Genomic DNA, 18759 nt, shown 5'->3' with positions numbered 1-18759 from the left:
TTTAACATTAAACCATCACTTAGTCCATTACCCATAATAACTCTTCCTCCAGTGAAAAAAATTCATCCCGTTATCCACTGACATTATTTGTTTAGAACTGTTTTGGATTGTTGTCGCTTGCAAACGGTGCTTAATCTGTGCATTTTTCTTTTTCTCTCCTGATTCAGACTAAACATCTTTTTCACTGGAAAAAGCAATATTACAGATAGAGCACTCTTTTTAAGTTTAAAGTTAAAAACATCCTACTGATGAATTTGTTTCATTCAATCAAGCAGCTTTTCACTTTAGATATTAATGGATGGATTGGAGTATTGTGATGTTCTTATCATCTGTTTGGACTCTCATTCTGACAAAACCCATTCACTACAGAGGTTCCTTTGGTGAGCAAGTGATGCAATGCCAAATTTCTCCAGATCTTTTCTGAGGTAGAAAAAAACTAATCTACATCTTGGGCACCCTGAAGGTGAGTACATATTTAATAATTAAAAAAAAATAAAAATAAACAATGCCTCATGTCATAATAAAGAACAACGCATTTGACTTTTGATATTTTAATTGTTAAAAATGAAATGTATATGCCTTGATCAATTGAGATATTAATTTCTCTTCACATTCTGACTTAGTAGACCCTTTATATGTGTGAGGAGCTCATGTTTTAAACCATGTGGATTGTTTTTCATGGTTTGAACAGTGCACTTTGCTAACGTATAATATTAAAGCTTAATTATACACAACCAAAAGCTTACATTAAAAAAAGGTACTGTATGTATAGATATCACATAGAAAAAAAGCCATGCTGTATACTATGCATACATAAAAAAGCAATCAGGCATGGTTTGCAAGAATATTTGAAGAGATAAGTGCATCAGTATGAAGAACATTCAGATAACTATAGATATTTCAAGTGATTTCATACATCAATGTACAATTCATGTACAAATTAAACATGGCAGGACATTTCTCAAAGCCCTTAATTGATTGACAGAATCATATGCCACCTTACCAAATGGTATACAGTAATATGATAATCTGTACAAACACTGTCATACCAGAATCATTGTAGCATATTTGCGATAAGTTAAAGGCTTGCTTGAACAGAAGTCATTCATAAATACACAAACAAACAAAATAAAAGCCTGTATCAAACAGTAATTACCTTGCATGCAATCATTATTTTTGTACTTTTGCCTGACATGGAAAAAGTTGACTTGAATAAAAGAGATTCTAAAGAAAAAGCAACACAATCATGCAAGAAAACGTTCAGAATCAGAATCCTTCCTCCTCACACCAGATTTATAAGGCATGCCTCGGGTGCTCATTTCTTCCGGTCTTCCATTGAACTCCTCCACCTTTGATTTTATTACCAATACGCTGAACCGTTCATGAGTAACGTTCATGTGGTCATGATGTGAATGTCTTAATCTGTAAACAGCAAAAAGACAAAAGTGGGTTAACAATGTGGCTTTTGCAGTTTCAGAAGAGTAACTGATTGAGAAATGTGCTAGTTTATACAAATTGGATGTAGTTTATACAAAATGGATTTCTACTTGATTCTGACTGGATCAACTGCGGCATTCTGCGACCAGATATTTCTTAATATTCATCAGTCCATGAAAACTTTTTGTATCAGTGGGATTTTTTTGTATGTTTAAGATTATCGGCCAGGTTCATTGTTTTTTCCTTTAAAAAATGTGCGATGCAGGGCAGTCTCCAGATTCCTTTTTAAAAGTTAAACTTATTTTATGTTGATCAGAGTTTTTTTAGAATGCCATGTGTGCAAGACGCAAGTGTCCGTTAGCATGTTTACTTATAGAAAACAATAGAAATGCAGCTCAGTGGAATGCAAAAATATGCTCTGCTTAAAACTTGTGTAAACTGCCGCTACTTTCATGTGTCTCCAATTTTATTATTGTAATGATCTTGAAGTGTTTGTGTTGTTGCTGTGCATGTTTTGTACATTGTAATGGACATTAACTCTTTCTAGCGGAAGCTTTAAGATAATATTAAGATTATAAAATCACATATTTATTTATTTGGTGAGCAGCCACGTAATAAGATAATGTACTCTCAGCAGTTCATTATCATATATATATATATATATATATATATATATATATATATATATATATATATATATATATAAGATTTTGACAGTTAAAATGCATAAGTCATAGCAATGAAATTATAAAACAAATGATGATATTCTGCTCCAAAACATTTACACACTTTCCGGTAATTTATACATTTTTAAGTGTTTCTTGTTGTATGTTCAACTGATGTGAACATTCTCAGTCTAATTGAAAACTCACCTTGCAATGATGAAATCAATTTGTATTTCTCTGACGTAGGTTTTTATCTTTGTGGTTGTTGGTGGAATTTGTTTTCCTTGAAGGTGAGATCATAAAAATGAGTCAGTGTGAGTGTCACAATCCAAAACACAAATCCAGCATTTTACACTCGTCCATATATAATTACATTTCCTTTATTAAGTGTTTCTTTATACTCCATACATTCTGTATAAATCAAACATCCGCTGGCTTCAGTTATCTAGGACAGTTGCATCATATTAAGTCTTATTTAAATGTAAATCTGATACTTACATTGGCCCAGCTGATTCGTCATCTTAGGCAGAATGGGAAGCAAAACAACGACAATTTTAGTTGGAGGCTGGCACAATATTCACATTATTGAATGAATGCCGTAAACTGATTGCATTAAGTAGCTAAAAACAACTCAATGCCATACTGTCTTTCAATATTTAAGATATTGTTGTGCAGTAGAATAACACAGAACAAAGACTTCGCTCCATCAGCTTTGGTGTGAGTAATTAAAAGGCTTGCAGTTTATAACAGAACAAGAACAGAGGAGAAATACAAACATGCAGCCCACGGAGCGAAAAACTACATATATATGCATCCTATGTTAAATATCACATGACTTTTATATATAATATTGCATATACATTATGTATAGCTATACAAATACATGTACACACATTTAGGGTTGTACAAAGTGAAAGGGGAAAGGTAAAATCTCATGCTCATGCATCTGAAGAGACTGCAGGTGAAGGAGATGTACAGAAATGAAGGTCATTTGAAGGTTAAACAGCAACAGAACAGACAGCATTCCAGTAATTAGGGCTCAAAATAAAATCCCATTTTAGCCTAAATCACACAAGACTTATATACACACTAAAGTACAGGAGAACAGTGAATATGGGCAATACTGTTAGGTTTAATCAAGCTGCATGCAGGTCTTTCACTTACCACAGTGTTTAAGGTTGTGCCATTCAGAGAGAAAGAAGCGTGTTAACGTTGTTAATTCTTAATGGCTAAATGATATTAACCACTAAGAGTGTAATTTAACGATAAAATAATGGTGCAGTGATTCTCAAGTAGGCTTACTATAAACGCCTGCACTAATTGTGAAGCTGAAGCTGAATTTTTACACCCACCATTGTATTTTTAAATATACTTCTGCGCACATTCACGAACAATATTCAATACTGAACACATTTTAATCATTTTTATTTTATAACGATGATATCAATTCCGAGGAAAACCACTAGGTGGGGATTCTGTTCAGAGGAAATCCAATTTGTGGTGATTATGGATAGAGACCTTAACCGTTTGATAAACCAGTTCTTGTGGAAATATCGATTGGTAATGATTAAATATAATAAATAGCACACAAAAACATTATTGCTTTAAATAGGCTTTAAACATAAAGAGTTCGTTTTATATATATTGAGGGTTAAAGTGAATTTACTGGCATGCAGGGATACATTGTACAAGACTGACAGGTTTTCCCTCGCAATGCATTGTGGGTGAGCTGTAAGTGGTGTGGGCATCAATCATTCACTGCCCGCTACCTACCCATACACCGAAGAGTCACATTTATCTCTAATATCAGATAAGAGTCCAGATGACCTAACGCAGGTGCTCTACAGGAAAAGAGCAATGTGTGTGTGTGTGTGTGTGTGTGTGTGTGTTAGGTCTAGATGGCCTCAGACTGAGTTATTAAGTGAGAGACCAGGTCAGGATCAGATAACAGAGTGTATGGTTCTCCAATAAACTGCTGTGTAAGATGTATAGGACTATTATCTTAGGCCTAATATAATATTACACACTCTACTATTCAAAAGTTGGGGATTGTTAGGATGTTTGAAATGTTTTTATAGAGTCACTTATGCTCACCAAGACAGTATTTAATCAAATACAATAAAAACTGCAATATTGTGAAATATTATTGTGAATATATTTAAAAACTTTATTTATTCCTGTCACAACAAAGCTACATTTTCAGCAGCCATTACTCTATGATTTGGCGCTTAAGAAACATTTATTATTATATTATTATTATTATTATTATTATTATTATTATTATTATTATTATTATTATCAATGTGGAAAACAATTGTGCAGTTTTATATTTTTCCAGTATTTTGTTCAGGATTATTTGATGAATAGAAAGTTCAATGGTATACTTCTTAATTCAAAGAGGATTCTTTTGTAACATTATATCGGTCACATTTCATCAAGTTAATGCATCTTTGCTTAATCAAAGTATTTATTGTATACAGTCTATACAGTGGCCCCAATATCTATTCAGGATTAGATATAAAAAATAAAAACAAAAACTGACTTTCTGAGCCATTTTTGTGGATAGAAAATTTTCAAATACTTTGTCTTAATTAAAAAAAACAACAACAACAACAACTTGATTTGACATTTTGTTGCATTAAGAATGCATCTTAACTGCCCAAATTATTTGGACAGTTAAGACCCAGACTTTATGTAATAACATTTTTAATAAAAATATATTTTAATAATTTTTGGGCCCGCTGTGGGTGTATTAATTAGGCAAACTGTGCTTAGGACAGTCATGTTTCTTGGACTGATAAGGAGTCCCCATTATGCATAAAAAACGAATAATTCTCTTAAATCTCTTCCAATACCAATCTCTTCTCTATGTTTGTAAAAATAAATATCAGCCTAACATCAATAGTCTGTATTGAAACTGTAACCCACCCTTTTAAACTCACCATCAGGAACATCATCAGGCTTCTTGCGCTTCTCGTAGATGACGATGATCAGCACCAGGATGATGATCTCGGCGAGGACCCCCAGCAGGGGCCACAGCGGGGCCAGGTGGCTCCTGACACGCAGAACTGATATCTTGGCATTGGAGCCGAGGAAGTTAGTGGCATTGCACTCGTACTCTCCGGGGTCGGAGGTGATGTTTAGGTCGAGGATGGACAGCTCGGTGTAGCCATCCTTGCTGCTGATGAAGAAGCGGCTAGAGGAATTGTAAATATCCTGGGTGATTGATGGAGTGGGAGGAAAACCAGTGACAGACAAGGAGAGGTGAAAGACAGGGGAAGAAAAGCCTTATGCTTAAATAGGATTTCTCATTAAAATATATTGACTTTTTATTAAATGATAAATGCTTGAAGGTAGCTCAAGTAACAGAAACTACAAGGAATAATTAAAGTCCTTTTTGCGTAACTGTAAATACTTTTTTGTAGTTAAGAAGTAAATGTAAAAATACATTGTATATTGTTATTAATATTTCAAGATGAACATTTACTGGACTTAAGTAACTTAGGTTTACTTGATTATCCATACATACATTTTTAGAAAAATCATGTTAAAATGTAAGGTACTATTGAGAGATACAAATTAACAACTGATATTTATATAATATTTTAGTTTGTTATACTGTTAAAATCTCTTTGATTACAAGCCATCAGAATTACATCTTTCCCATATAAATATCAGCAATAATTTTCATTTTCAAGTATGAGCACTCACTATATCATACTATATGAGCCATAAAAAGCCTGATGTATCAAATATGAAGCTTTAAAAAATTTTAAAAACATTTTTGTCTAAAGGTTCAGTAACTTCATTTAACTTCATTAAAAATGCATTTTAGAACTTTTACTTCATATGCTTTATAGGGTTAAAACAACTTGAGGCTAAGTAGATGAATTTTCATTTTGGGGTCGAACTGTCCATTTGAAACGACCAAACAGAAGATTGAAGGTTCACTCATGTGTCAAAACGACCATACCATACTGCCGCCGTTATCAAGTTTGCGCCAGCTCCACGTGGGATAAGGATAACCCACGGATTTGCAGAAGAGGACAGCTCTCTCACCCTCATTCTTATTCTCGCTGCGCTTGTGCCCTGTGATGTCTGGTGCAGCTATGAGAGGAGAGCAGAAGGACGGTGAGAACTTCACTATCAGAACAGATTTCATTGCGTAAACCTTATAAAGCACCCTGTTCTTCAATCATTACTTGGACCTTTTTTCACGTGTCATTTGCAATGTCATGTTTGTGTGGTAAATATAGCTTAAAACTAGTGGCGGATCAGAAAAAATTAAGAAAATGTACCATGAATGCCCCAACGCATGGGAATAAACCAAGAACTTAAGTCCACAGTGATTTGATGTGCTGCCACACAAGCCGATTTAGATGAAATGCTAAAAGCAATGAAAACAATGATGTTTTCTCCTACACATATATTTATATGGTTGACCTTTTTTCCCCAAAGAGATTTACAGTGCATTCAAGTTCAAATTTAACCAATGAATTACTCAGAATTCAAAGCTGTGGCTTTTTTGAAATTGGTGAAATGAGTGTGAAGTGCTGGTTCAAGCTCTCATTTAATTTAATGTTATTTAAACAGACCAAAAGAGCATACTAATAATCCTAGGGATGCACCAATGTTATTGTTATATTATTATTACTATGGCTGATAACCAATAAATGGTAGACAAAATAAAAATAATTCAATCTATACTATATTTTTGTAAATAAAGTGCACAGATCTGTCATTTCTGTCATTTTTAATATTTCACATTATAAAAGTGTCAAATTGATATTAATTTAAATTAGTGTTTTTTAAAGATTAACATTCTGTGAGTGTTAGACAACAGCAAAATTGATCTAAATGTAAATACGGAGAACATAAGTAACAATTAAATATCCAATACTGACCACTATCTATTCAGTATCATCTTACAAATTATTGATTACTGATGAAGTATTGATATATTGTGCATCCCTAAATAAGACTCTTTTATATAAAATAAAATAAAATGTTATTTGATATTGAGACAATATAATCCCGAGAGATATCGATTCTCAAATAGCCTATGTGTAGTAAATTTTGCACCTTTATAGATCATGTTAGTTGATCTATACCGGGCGATGGGTAAAGCAGACTAATGAAAAAATTTGTCTTTTGCAAGCTGCATTCCAAATCCACTTGGCTCGAAAATCTGAGGGGGCCCGTGCACCCTTGGTTTAAATGGGCATGACGCCTCTGTATATGTATATACTATGTAAAATATATACACCGAATATATGGGGCCATAATGAGATGATTCACAGTCAAATATACTGTGAAGAGTATACTGAAGCATTGGCATCAAAAGAAGGCATAATATTCATGATATGCCAAATACCCCCAAAAATACACAAAACATCCACATGTAAATCATCTCCACTTTTTGTGATTCAAGATTCATTCAAGAAATAATGAATCATGACAGGAGACTTTTTAAAGGTTAATTCAGTCTAAATGACACCAAATACCACAGTTAAGAGATAGAAAAAACGAGAGAAAAAGAGACGGATTTACATTCCCACCCCCTCAGACATGCAGGCCACCATCTGGTGCTTGTGAGCCGACCGCAGGATAACCAGAACGAGGTGACCAGGACACGCTTAAACCACATGGCACTCTACCAGCTGATGATCTCTAACACACTAACCAAACAGCCTGGGAGCTTTAAAAGCCATTATTAAACACATGACCACAAGGAGATCTGGGCTGCCTGACATTTTAATATACACCCATTGATTGTCAGTACAAACAAAACAAAAATGTATATGCATAATATATTGAGACGTATAATTCAGGATTCAGAAATATATATATTTAAGTCAAAAGTTTGATGAAAACTTTTTACTGAAAATACTACTACTACTACTATATTGTTGTTTTTATTGTAAATGAAATTATTGTGAATTAATTACTAATTATTGATTGATTATTGATATGATGATTATTGCTAATTTAATCATGACAACTCTCAGAAGATTTTAGCATGGTGATGGATATGACAGTGTTAATGTATTTGGTCTTGGTGGAATACATCTGCTACGCTGCTGCTGCTGAATTTCTGCTGCTGTTGGTTATAGCTGTAGTTGTAGATTATTGCTGCTGCTGCAAGCTAGTACGGGAACTTGCTACTGCAAATGCATACGGCGCTACAGTGCTGTGGTTTTTTTAGGAATTATTGTTGTTGAAAAATTGGATTTTGAATTTGATGTAGCAGATCTATACAGGTGGAGCTGGGGAAGGTGGAGGGTTTCAGAGGAAAATGCACTGCAAAATGTTCAAGTGGATGCTAACCAGCCATTTAAATGTAAAGTAGCAAGCTTATTGGCTGTGTATGCAACATGAACCAATCAGCTTGTGCCAAGTTGTTTAACGCAGTGAATATCATCAGTTACATGCGCCATCTATAGTTTCATGACTGAACTACACTTTTCTATAATTATACAATTATATACTAATTATTAATATTGCAAACAATTTATTCACATTCATCCTGTACTGCCTGGTGAACAAAACCTGGATGTCTTTTCCACTCAACTCACTAAGCTCACATTCATGCTGTCATGGCCTTTGTGAGCGTCCAAGCCCTGCTCTGACTCAGCATGTGCTACGTGGAAGAGATGGAAAGACAAGCTGACCCCATAGACAGGTTCAAAATGTCAACACTCATCCAAACCATCTGAAAATCAGACTCCGGTGAACATTTAATTCCTATACTTTTTTTAGATTACATTTTGAGAAATGTAGGTATTTTGAGGGAATCTTACCTTTTACCTCAATAGTGGCATTTGCTGCGGGGGCCGAATCAAACGTGTACACACACATATACTCGCCCGAGTTCTCTGGCCTTGGTTTATTAAGCCTGTATAATAGATAAAACGCATTACACTTATGAAAGTGAATGGTAACATAGCTGTTCTTTGAAGTACCTTGGCATAATATAAAACGGTTCAGAATAACACACCCACAGGTAAAGAGAAATCAAATTTCAGGTTAAATGTTAGCAGTACTAGTGTGCCTAGTCTGATGAGATACTTATGTTGGTAGAGACAGAGCCCTCGCTCAGGATTTAGAGACATGCGAAGCAGAGGGGGATGAGCGGAATCAACAAACACTCAGCCAGAGAATGAGAGTGTGTTGCAAATAATTAGAAGCCTATGTTGACATATTTTGATCTGATAGTAGCATAGAATGATATTAAGGTCAATGTTTTTGCAATACAATTTACAATTAAATAAATGTATGCTGTCTGATGAGTTACAAACAGTGCAGTATATATGCACAAATACATAAGTATGTATATTATAAATATGTAAACACACATTTACAAGTATATTTATTGCCAATATACACAACTCTTACTAGAAGGGCTGAAACTAACACATTTTGCTATTTGATTAATATGTTAATTAATTTCCATATACTATACACAATGAACAAAAATGGTTTAAAATATAAATTGCATGATGCGGCAGTCTGTTCATATGAAAATTTTTTACAATATTACATAAAAATAAAACTGTTAAAATATGATGTGTCACCAATCAGTTGAACTTCAGTTAAATCACATTTGAATAAATAAGTTAAGTAAATATGATTATGAATGAACAAGCAACATAAATTATGACATTGAAATGAATGAGTGAAAATTATAATATGTGCACACACACACACACACACACACACACACACACACACACACAAACACACACACACACACAACAGCACCTACTTGTATTCTGTGTTTTTGTCATTGCCCCTTGTTTCAGGGATCTCCTCCCCATTCTTCATCCAGAAGCTCTCATAATGTTTGCTTTGGGAAGCTGTAAGGTTGCACTGAAGCGTGATTGGTGTGCTCTGGGAACCCGTGGGTAGAATCATGTGATCCGTTGACTCAATTGATGGTTCTGGAAACACAGATGCATCGGTCAAGGCCAGAGAAATACTACATCACACTGATCGAAGGCGACAGGGAACACAAACACACCCCCCCAGAGAAATACTACATCACACTGTTTGTGTGTGTGTGTGTATGTGTGTGTGTGTGTGTGTGTGTATACTGCTATATCCAGTGGGGTCCAAAAGCCTAAGACCACAAAAGGTCTATTGGAGTCTTTTAGGATTTACATTTTTTTACATTTTTAAAATAAAGAAACTATTTTATAAAATGTATAATAAACGTCTAAGATTCTGCACATAAACACAAACCAAATACTAAATCCCAAAACGTAAAGTCCATTATTATTATAGTCTCACTGAAACACTATTTTGGTTTTTGTTAATGTTTTTAATGTTTTATTTTCATATTTTGTTTTCTCTTTACTTTTAGTTGACGTTTTAGTCATGTTGTTGTGCATATTTGTCATTTACTTTAGTTTTTACTAGCTTTTTAAATTATATCTACTAGTTTTAGTTAATTTAGTTTTATTTAACTATTTAAAGTTGAACTAAAAAATGTTGCTTTGGAAACTACAGTAAAATAATTATTTTTAATTTTATTTCAATTAACATATATTTTATTTCAGGTAACTAAAACTTTTTTTTTAGCATTTTAGTGATAGTAACCCTGCTTCAGTTCATTTTTTTTTTTTTTTACATAAAACATTGTTATATTATGATTATATAATTTATACTGAATTATAAGGCATCATTGTAATCTCACACTTCTGGACTCCACTGTATATCATAAATGATACAGGCCTATAGGATAGGAATTGCCAGTGGACACGGAAAAACATATACTGGTTGACCACTAACTACTGTACCTTACCAGATCCATGGATTCCTCGGAACAGAAACTGTAATATTGTCATGGTCAAACCCTGAAATATCTCAATAAGGAGGACAAGCACATTTTCCACTCGATAAGGGCTTTTTAACTACAAAAATAGGTCACTGCCTGTATATGTAGCAGCTACAAGGGCAAGAGTAATCTAATAGGATGGAGCTCTGACCAGTTTATACTCCAGTTATAGACTAAAACACACGGAGGAGGAAAAGGGAAGATCCACTATAGCAAACGCTGGCCACAGCACAACACTAAACGGAGGTAAAATCAAGGGGGCGGATGGTTTATTTTAGCTACACCACTAGCGGGGACAGATGAACTCACTCTGCAACACGGTAACGGTTGCCTGGGCTCGTATCCAGGTAGTGGACGGATTCTGGCGCAAATTGTTACGCCGTGGGTCATTACTGGCCCTGCACTCATAAATCCCAGAATCCTCGATGGTGACGCGAGTGATGGCTAACACGCTTACACCATTGACGCCGTACGCCGTGTTGATGGACACGCGTTGCCTGCGTGCTCCATCCCACAAATGAAAGAAGCTGTCGGCTCTGTTCACCTCCGCGTACCACCACTGGATCTCAGGTGTGGGCTTCCCCACAACGTCACAGTACAGCTCAAACGTGTCGCCCGTCAGCTTACTCTCAGAGAGGGGCGACTTCACAAACCCCGCTGAGGGGAGGCACAGAGACGGGAAGACAGGGAAACATGACAAATTAAGACATGGGAGGAAAAAAAGTACAGTGAGGGGGCAGTGGGTGGAGAAAAAGAAAACAAAAGATTAAACTCAAATCACAAACCAAAAATGAAACAGGAAATGAATAATTGCACAATTGACGAATGAGAATTTTATTTCTGATTTTGTTTATATTATGTTTGATTGCTTACTGATATTATTGCATTTTGTTAGTGATATTAGATGCATATGCATAACTCTTAATTTAGGTGTTCTTTTTTTATCATGTGCAAAAAGAAGATCTTGCATATTTAAAGGAAATGAAATGAGGTCAGGGCATCATCCTAACCGCAGTAATGCAATAACTCTGCTATGACCTATATTTTTATCATGCTTTTTCCATCTTGAAGGACTGATTTTAAAATTCTGTCCAACACTGAAAAGCCAATAAATAATTTTAATTTATGGCTAACCATTAAAACATGGCTTAAAAATTGTATATTATATTGTCTAAATATAAAAAATATTATAATATAAATATGCACAGTACTGTTTAAAATTTTGAAACATCAAAAACTATGGTAAAAACAGTAATATTGTGAAATATTATTACAATTTATTTTAAATGCATGTTTTCTCATTTAAAATTTAATTTATTCCAGTGATGCGCAGCTGAATTTTCAGCATCATTACTCCAGTCTTCAGTTTTATTTTATTCTTGTGATGTGCTTCTAATAACATTATTATTAATGTTGACAAGAGTTATGCTACTTAAAATTTATAAATGATTTTTTTTTTTTTCAGGATTCTTTGCATTTATTTGAAGCATCAGTTTTGAATAATTTAATACATCCTTACTAAATGTGTCTATATGTGAATAAAAAATACTAAAATAAATAATGAATCATAAATTGAGTATATACATTTAAATATCAAATCAAAAATGATATTTGATTAGTCACAGTGGAATTGGAAGATCAGGTCAAATACATTGCATTGTAGGAAATTATTTTGTACTTCACATTTTAGCAAGTTTAATACTTCATCTGGATATTCAATGCACACACTAAATTTGAATACTGTGCACAGGATACACACTAGGCTACATATTTATGCAGTATGCAGACTAGTATGTCAGTCCGCTTTTCCGACCATTAATGGTTTGAAGATAATGCAATTGATTCTACAGAAAGACACAAAGTGCACAGCCTTGAACACTGCTGTCAATACAGCACTCTGAATCTGAGCACCTCAGTGCAATCTCACTATTCATGTGTGGGTGTGCTGATAGACAGGTAGTTTCCATAGAAGCATGCTACAGCAGTTGAGCAGGTAGGCCTTTAAGAAGAGGGAGGGCTGCCCACCACACTGCATGCCTGTCTGCCGCCCCCTCATTAACCGCTGTGCAAGCTGATTGCATTCACAGATATGAAGCTACGTGTCAACAGTCATATAGTGCGATAAGTGTTTGTTGTGTGCATTTCACCATATACAAAACTTGTTCCTGTGGAGTGATCAATCAACAGTGCTTTCTAAAAAAATAATAATAATAATAAAAAGATAAAAATGTTTTGAAATGAAAAACAAAAGAGACACAATGCACTGGGACACATTTAAAAGATGTCAAAAGCAGAAAGAAAAAAAAATGAAAGCATTAAGATATAAGCATAAATAAATTATGAAAGGAAAACCATGATATTTGAACAACAGCCACTGACAGGTGTTTTGTTAAACAGAATAATGTAATTTTATGCACTCAGAGCATCACACTAATAATAATGTCTATACATATAAAATTTTTATTTACTGCAGTGTGCCGGCCCGTAACTTACAAATATGCATATATATATATAACTATTTTGTGATATGGTTTTAATGTTCTATTTGCATTTCTATTTTTATCTATCCTTGTTTTAACGTTGACAACGCTAATCGTTTATTTAGTTTAAAGGATGTGTTATGGGATCAGTCAGTCAGATTTGAAATGGGGGATTGTGCTAGGAAGAGCAGATAAAAGATCAATAGCACAGATAAAAAAAATGTAATACAAAATGTTTCCTTTGAGGTTATGTTACATAAATATGCAGAGAGGATTTTTAATGGTTGCACTGTATTATCATGTTAATCAGAACATACACACAGTAGCCTACTGCTGGTTATTCTGACAATGAATGTGATGATAAAACAATCATATAAGGACATAATGATAATAAAGCAGGACTAGATATATATCTAAGCCGACTTTCTACTCAATGTGTGATACAACTTACCAAATGCTGCATTCATCAAAACAATAACAGAAGCATGTTTCCTTTTGACCCGATGATTGCAAAAGAGGCCCGCAGTATAGCTAAACTAAATGAGGAGCTCCTGTTCCACATCCCTGTGTGCATGAAAGGAAACTACCTTCAAAACTAACAAGATTCCAGCAGATTCTTTAAAGTCATTGTATATCACAGTCCATTGCATTTACATAATCTGATGCATTCAGGTGAAACAGAAAAAAAAAGTTTAAGGAATGATGAAAAAAAATGTTAAAATGGTAAACGTTGACATTTAAGGTATAATTAAATGATTACTTTAAAGTAGGGATGCACAGATATTTATATTCTATACATTTTTGTAAAAATAAATATAAAATAAAACACTAAAAGCTAAAATCAAGCATTTTAAAATGCTGCAAGTGAAATTAGGCATAACAACTTTATACAATATGAAAATGTCTTTTCATTTTAAGATTGGCTAAAAATTGCATTTAACAGTGTTATTATTTTTCAGTATTATTTTATAATATTATTTTACTATATTACTTATATGTTAATATAAATTTTGCATTATAATTTGTTAGATATTTTACTTAAGTACTATTTTAATTAATATTATTTAATTTATATTTATATTAAATTGATATTTTAGTATCAAATGTTTTTACTTTTACTTTGAGCATCATCTAAAAGCAAAGATATTGATGGACTGATACTGATAAATTAAAAAAAAACTCAAATATTGATAAACTTTATGAAACCAATATACAGTGTGTCCCTTCTTGAAAGGCATCTCTTTTAATCTAAGTGCATCTTAGCACAAGCTTGTGGAACTAATGGACATGTAATTACTTTATGTGGACAGGGCTTGTACGCTATTGCATATAGTCTCTTGCTGAAGATACAAGCAAAAACCTGGTTAGCCTAAAGGCAGCAAGCGCTGTTGTGCTCTTACACTTCTAACCAAACACAGCTATGCCAAAATGATCCATTTGGTCAAATGTGTCTGCCTCTGTGCTCATGCATTTGTTGCAAGAGATAAAAAGTCTGTGAGTGAGATGAAAGGAAAAGTGTTTGATCTTCATATGAGCTTATGGTCCTTCACAAACAGGCGATGAGCAAAACTGTGAGTTGTGTCCAAAAATGGACCCCATATCTATTCTGAAAAGGTCACTGACAGCAACAATGATACATGCAAATTGTAAATTGCAACTAACAATATACTCATGCATAGGATAGTAAAATAAATAGGCTTATCTACTTCTTAAAAAAAAAAAAAAAACTTCCCATATCTTTAATTGTTTACATCCAAGGTCATGCGTCCAAACAATACAGGCACAAATCACAAATATACTGTATATGTCCCTTGTTAGAAGCTAGTCAAATCAGGCAAAAATTACACAAGTTGAAAGAAAATATGATCCAGACTACGTTAAAGGAATGGTTCACGTAAAAATTAAAAACTGCTGAAAATTGACGCACTCTTTGGCCATCCAAGAAGTAGTTGAATTGTTTTGTTTTTTTCATCTGAAAGGATTTAAAGAAATTTAGCATTACATCACTTGCTCACTAACTGATCCTCTGCAGTGAATGGGTGCCGTCAGAATGAGAGTCCAAAAAGCAGTTAAAAACATCACAATAAAGTGCTGCAGTCATGATGTCAAAGCGGGTTTTTCAATCTATGGGACGCAAAACATTCACGCATCATTAAGTTATGTTTACCACAGACCTTCTTTCACTCAAAACCCGTTATAAAAACCCACAGGAAGATCTCAAGGGAACCATGGCGAAGTAGTATTCTGGGGTTTGCCATCACAGCTGCAGCACTCTATAATCCACAAGTAATCCTCAAGAGTAGTCCATTAATTAATGTCTTGTGAAGCAAAACGCTGGGTGTTTGTAATAAACAAATCCATCATTATAATTTTTTGTTAAGAATAACTTTGGTTTTTGTTGCTTTTAAAAGAATAGTTCACCCAAAACTAAAAATTGTACTAATTACTCATCCTCATGTCGTTCCAAACCCGCAAGACCTTCGTTTATCTTCAGAACACAAATTAAGATATTTTTGATGAAGACCAAGAGCTCTCTGACCCTCCATAGACAGCAAGGGTAGCACAATCAAGGCACAGAAATGTAGTAAGGACATCGATAAAATAGGCCATGTGACATCAGCGGTTCAACCATAATTTTTTGAAACTACGTGAATACTTTTTGTGCACAAAGAAAACAGAAATAATGACTTTATTCAACAATTTCTGTGCCTTGATTGTGATACCCTTGCTGCAGTCAGAAAGCTCTCAGATTTCATCAAAAATATCTTAATTTGTGTTCAGAAGATGAAGGAAGGTCTTACAGGTTTGGAATGACATGATGATGAATTTTTGGGTGAACTAATAGGTAAGCAAGTGAGCAAGTGATGTAGGCTACTGCTAAATTTCTCCAAATCTATTCTGATTAAAAATAATAATAATAAAAAAAAAAACTCATCTAGACCTTGAATGGCCTTTCTTGGTGAACTATTTCTTTAAATACAGATGCACATGGATATTGTTGGGCCTTTTTGATTACAGAAATATTTTTCATAATGTGATGAATCGCAAAAACATGAGTCCTGGAGCAAAACCCGTTGAGAACCACCAAATCCAATCAATGGGTCACCTTAAATCAGGTGTTTAACACAAACTACAATCTAGTCTACATCAGCTACTTTTCATTTTAATTAACTCATTTTTTTCCTACAGGTGCTGTGATAATCCATCGGATTTACGATGTTAGAGGTAATAATAACGAACGCATTAGTCAAATGGCAGTAATTCATAACCGGTTACGGCCAGGCTCATTAACTGAGCGCGTTCCTGAGGTCATAATGCGCCGCGGTGCTCCTCCGTTAAGACTTTAACGGGTCCGCGCGCACGGGGAGGATATTAACGCCATGCATAGCCTACCGCTGCTGCATCTGCTCTATAAATAGAAACATGAAGCACAACGGACTGCTGCTATTTACGGCGCTGCAGAGCACCGGTGCTCAAAGCGGCAACCTGCCTCTATCTATCTGAAGATGTGCGCAAACAGCTCGCTGTGCGTCGGAGGAACAAACGGGACAGCTCCTGACTCACTAGCCGCATGCAAATCAAGCACAAGTGCGAAAACACACAATTCTGCATTCAGATCGGTCCGCGTTGGATCAAGCAGGTTTGGGTTTGTGACAAGTAGCCGATGACCCACCTAAACACATCCAAATTATTCTCTAAAAAGGGAATCTTCTATAAAAGAGACGCAAATAGACGCTCCATGTGGGACAAGTCACTAAATATTAAAATGTAACTTATATTTTGAGCATAAACGGCGAGCCGCTTTTAAGAAATAAACTGCTCTTTTAAAGCCTAATTGCAATGCGTTTTGACTTTTAAACATACAAGGACACATTTACCTAAATATTTAATAGGCTACACATAAATGTCACCCTTAATATCCCTGACGTCCGTTTACTTCTGAGTATATTTCTGAAAACAATGCTGAGGATTGGCGAGAGTTTATCCCGTGCAGTCGAGGCAAACTACCTGCACACGCCAGGTCGGTTTAATTTTCATGTAAGTTTTCTTGATATGCTTTGTGATGTTTGTTTAAACGGTTCTTTTGTCCTTACCGTTCTGAGCGAAGCCCGAATGCAGCATCAGGACTCCGAATAATATCTCCAGCGCATTCCCCGCGTAAGACATGTTCTGGGTCTGGATATGTCTGTGTGGAGGGATGCGGAGGAGAAGAGGGCTGTCGGGGAGGATGTGAGTGAGAGGGAGCTGCTACAATGACGAGGCGACCCTGCTGGAGACAGAACAGGGTCAAGCTAAAAGCCCGTCGCTTAGCAATAGCGAGCCGCTACACTTACATCCGGTTTAAACCGAGGCTCGTGAAGACGGTGGCGCTGTCCGCAACACACTCACAGACCTGTCCTGGCTGCCTACATCCCAGAATAGGGTTTACAGCCCTCCGGTTTATCATCATATTCCTTTATATGAAGGTTGCCTACATCCCAAGCGAGAAAGTGGGCTTTAGTTTATTGCTCATTAGGCAATTTTCATTTTTAAAGCTGAATTTGCTCAATTAGTAAGAAATTTGTTGAATTTATGCTACCAACTGCGCTTTATTGTAAAAACACAGTGTGGCTGCATATATTTGTTTCTCACTGTAGGCCTGTATGTTATTAAATCACATAATAGCTATACCAACATGTCTGAGTTATTAAAATCTTTCATTGTAAAATGTGTTGTGAATAATACAAGTGGTATAAAATGGAAGGAAACACGATTAATTAAAGTTCACCCAGAAAACATGGCACGTAATGCAGTAGTCTAAATATTATTTGAAAACTGTTTAAATGCAAGTAACCAAATATAAAATATATAACATAAAAAAACAAGTACATTTTCTGCAAACTATTGTTGAAATTAAATTTTTAATACATAATATGAACAAGATGCCATTCCCAGTCTCCTGTTTTCTGATACTTTTTTAATGATGATACATTTTAAATTAAAGTTTTAACTGTATTAGTTGTATTTAACGTTTGAATGCAGTAAAATTGAATTCACTATACAATATAAAGTAGTTTGTGAATGTGAGTGAGATGAATGTAATAGTCTAATGAAATGGATTGACATGAACTGTAGTTTACAGACAGCATTTTGCATGCTAGATGAAGTTTTAAAATATTCAAAAACCACATACTGATGGGATATTGCTCTAAACTGAGTTTCATAACAGCCTTGCTGCACTAAACAAATTTAATTATTTCTGTATAGACTACTTTCTCTCTAGGGAACCTGGCTCAAAAAACAGTTTCTTATAACATTAAGTTCATTCATTCATTTAACCAACACATTATTTATTTTTACC

General features: G+C 34.7%; 1 protein-coding gene across 4 annotated transcripts; it reads right to left on the bottom strand.

Moving 5' to 3' along the window:
* Nucleotides 1-535: 535 nt before the first annotated feature.
* On the bottom strand, nt 536-17799 carry nptna (neuroplastin a). Of its 4 annotated transcripts, none has more exons than XR_006158579.1 (8): nt 17513-17799; nt 9868-10042; nt 8903-8997; nt 6076-6209; nt 5031-5318; nt 2601-2622; nt 2310-2385; nt 536-1422 (listed from the first exon to the last, which is right to left on the bottom strand). XR_006158579.1 is itself a non-coding variant. In XM_019068614.2 (8 exons), the coding sequence occupies exons 1-7, from the start codon at nt 17583-17585 to the stop codon at nt 2325-2327; spliced, it is 834 nt and encodes a 277-aa protein (XP_018924159.1). In that variant the 5' UTR covers nt 17586-17799; the 3' UTR covers nt 536-1422; nt 2310-2324. The 4 variants fall into 4 exon arrangements, 2 of the variants coding, with proteins under 2 accessions (XP_018924159.1, XP_018924160.1); XR_006158580.1 differs by having other exon boundaries at nt 2601-2610; XM_019068614.2 differs by having other exon boundaries at nt 5045-5318.
* Nucleotides 17800-18759: the final 960 nt, after the last annotated feature.

This window comes from Cyprinus carpio, chromosome B25 (genome assembly GCF_018340385.1).
Source record: "Cyprinus carpio isolate SPL01 chromosome B25, ASM1834038v1, whole genome shotgun sequence".
Lineage (NCBI taxonomy): Eukaryota > Metazoa > Chordata > Actinopteri > Cypriniformes > Cyprinidae > Cyprinus > Cyprinus carpio.
This window is presented reverse-complemented; position numbering and strand designations above follow the sequence as displayed.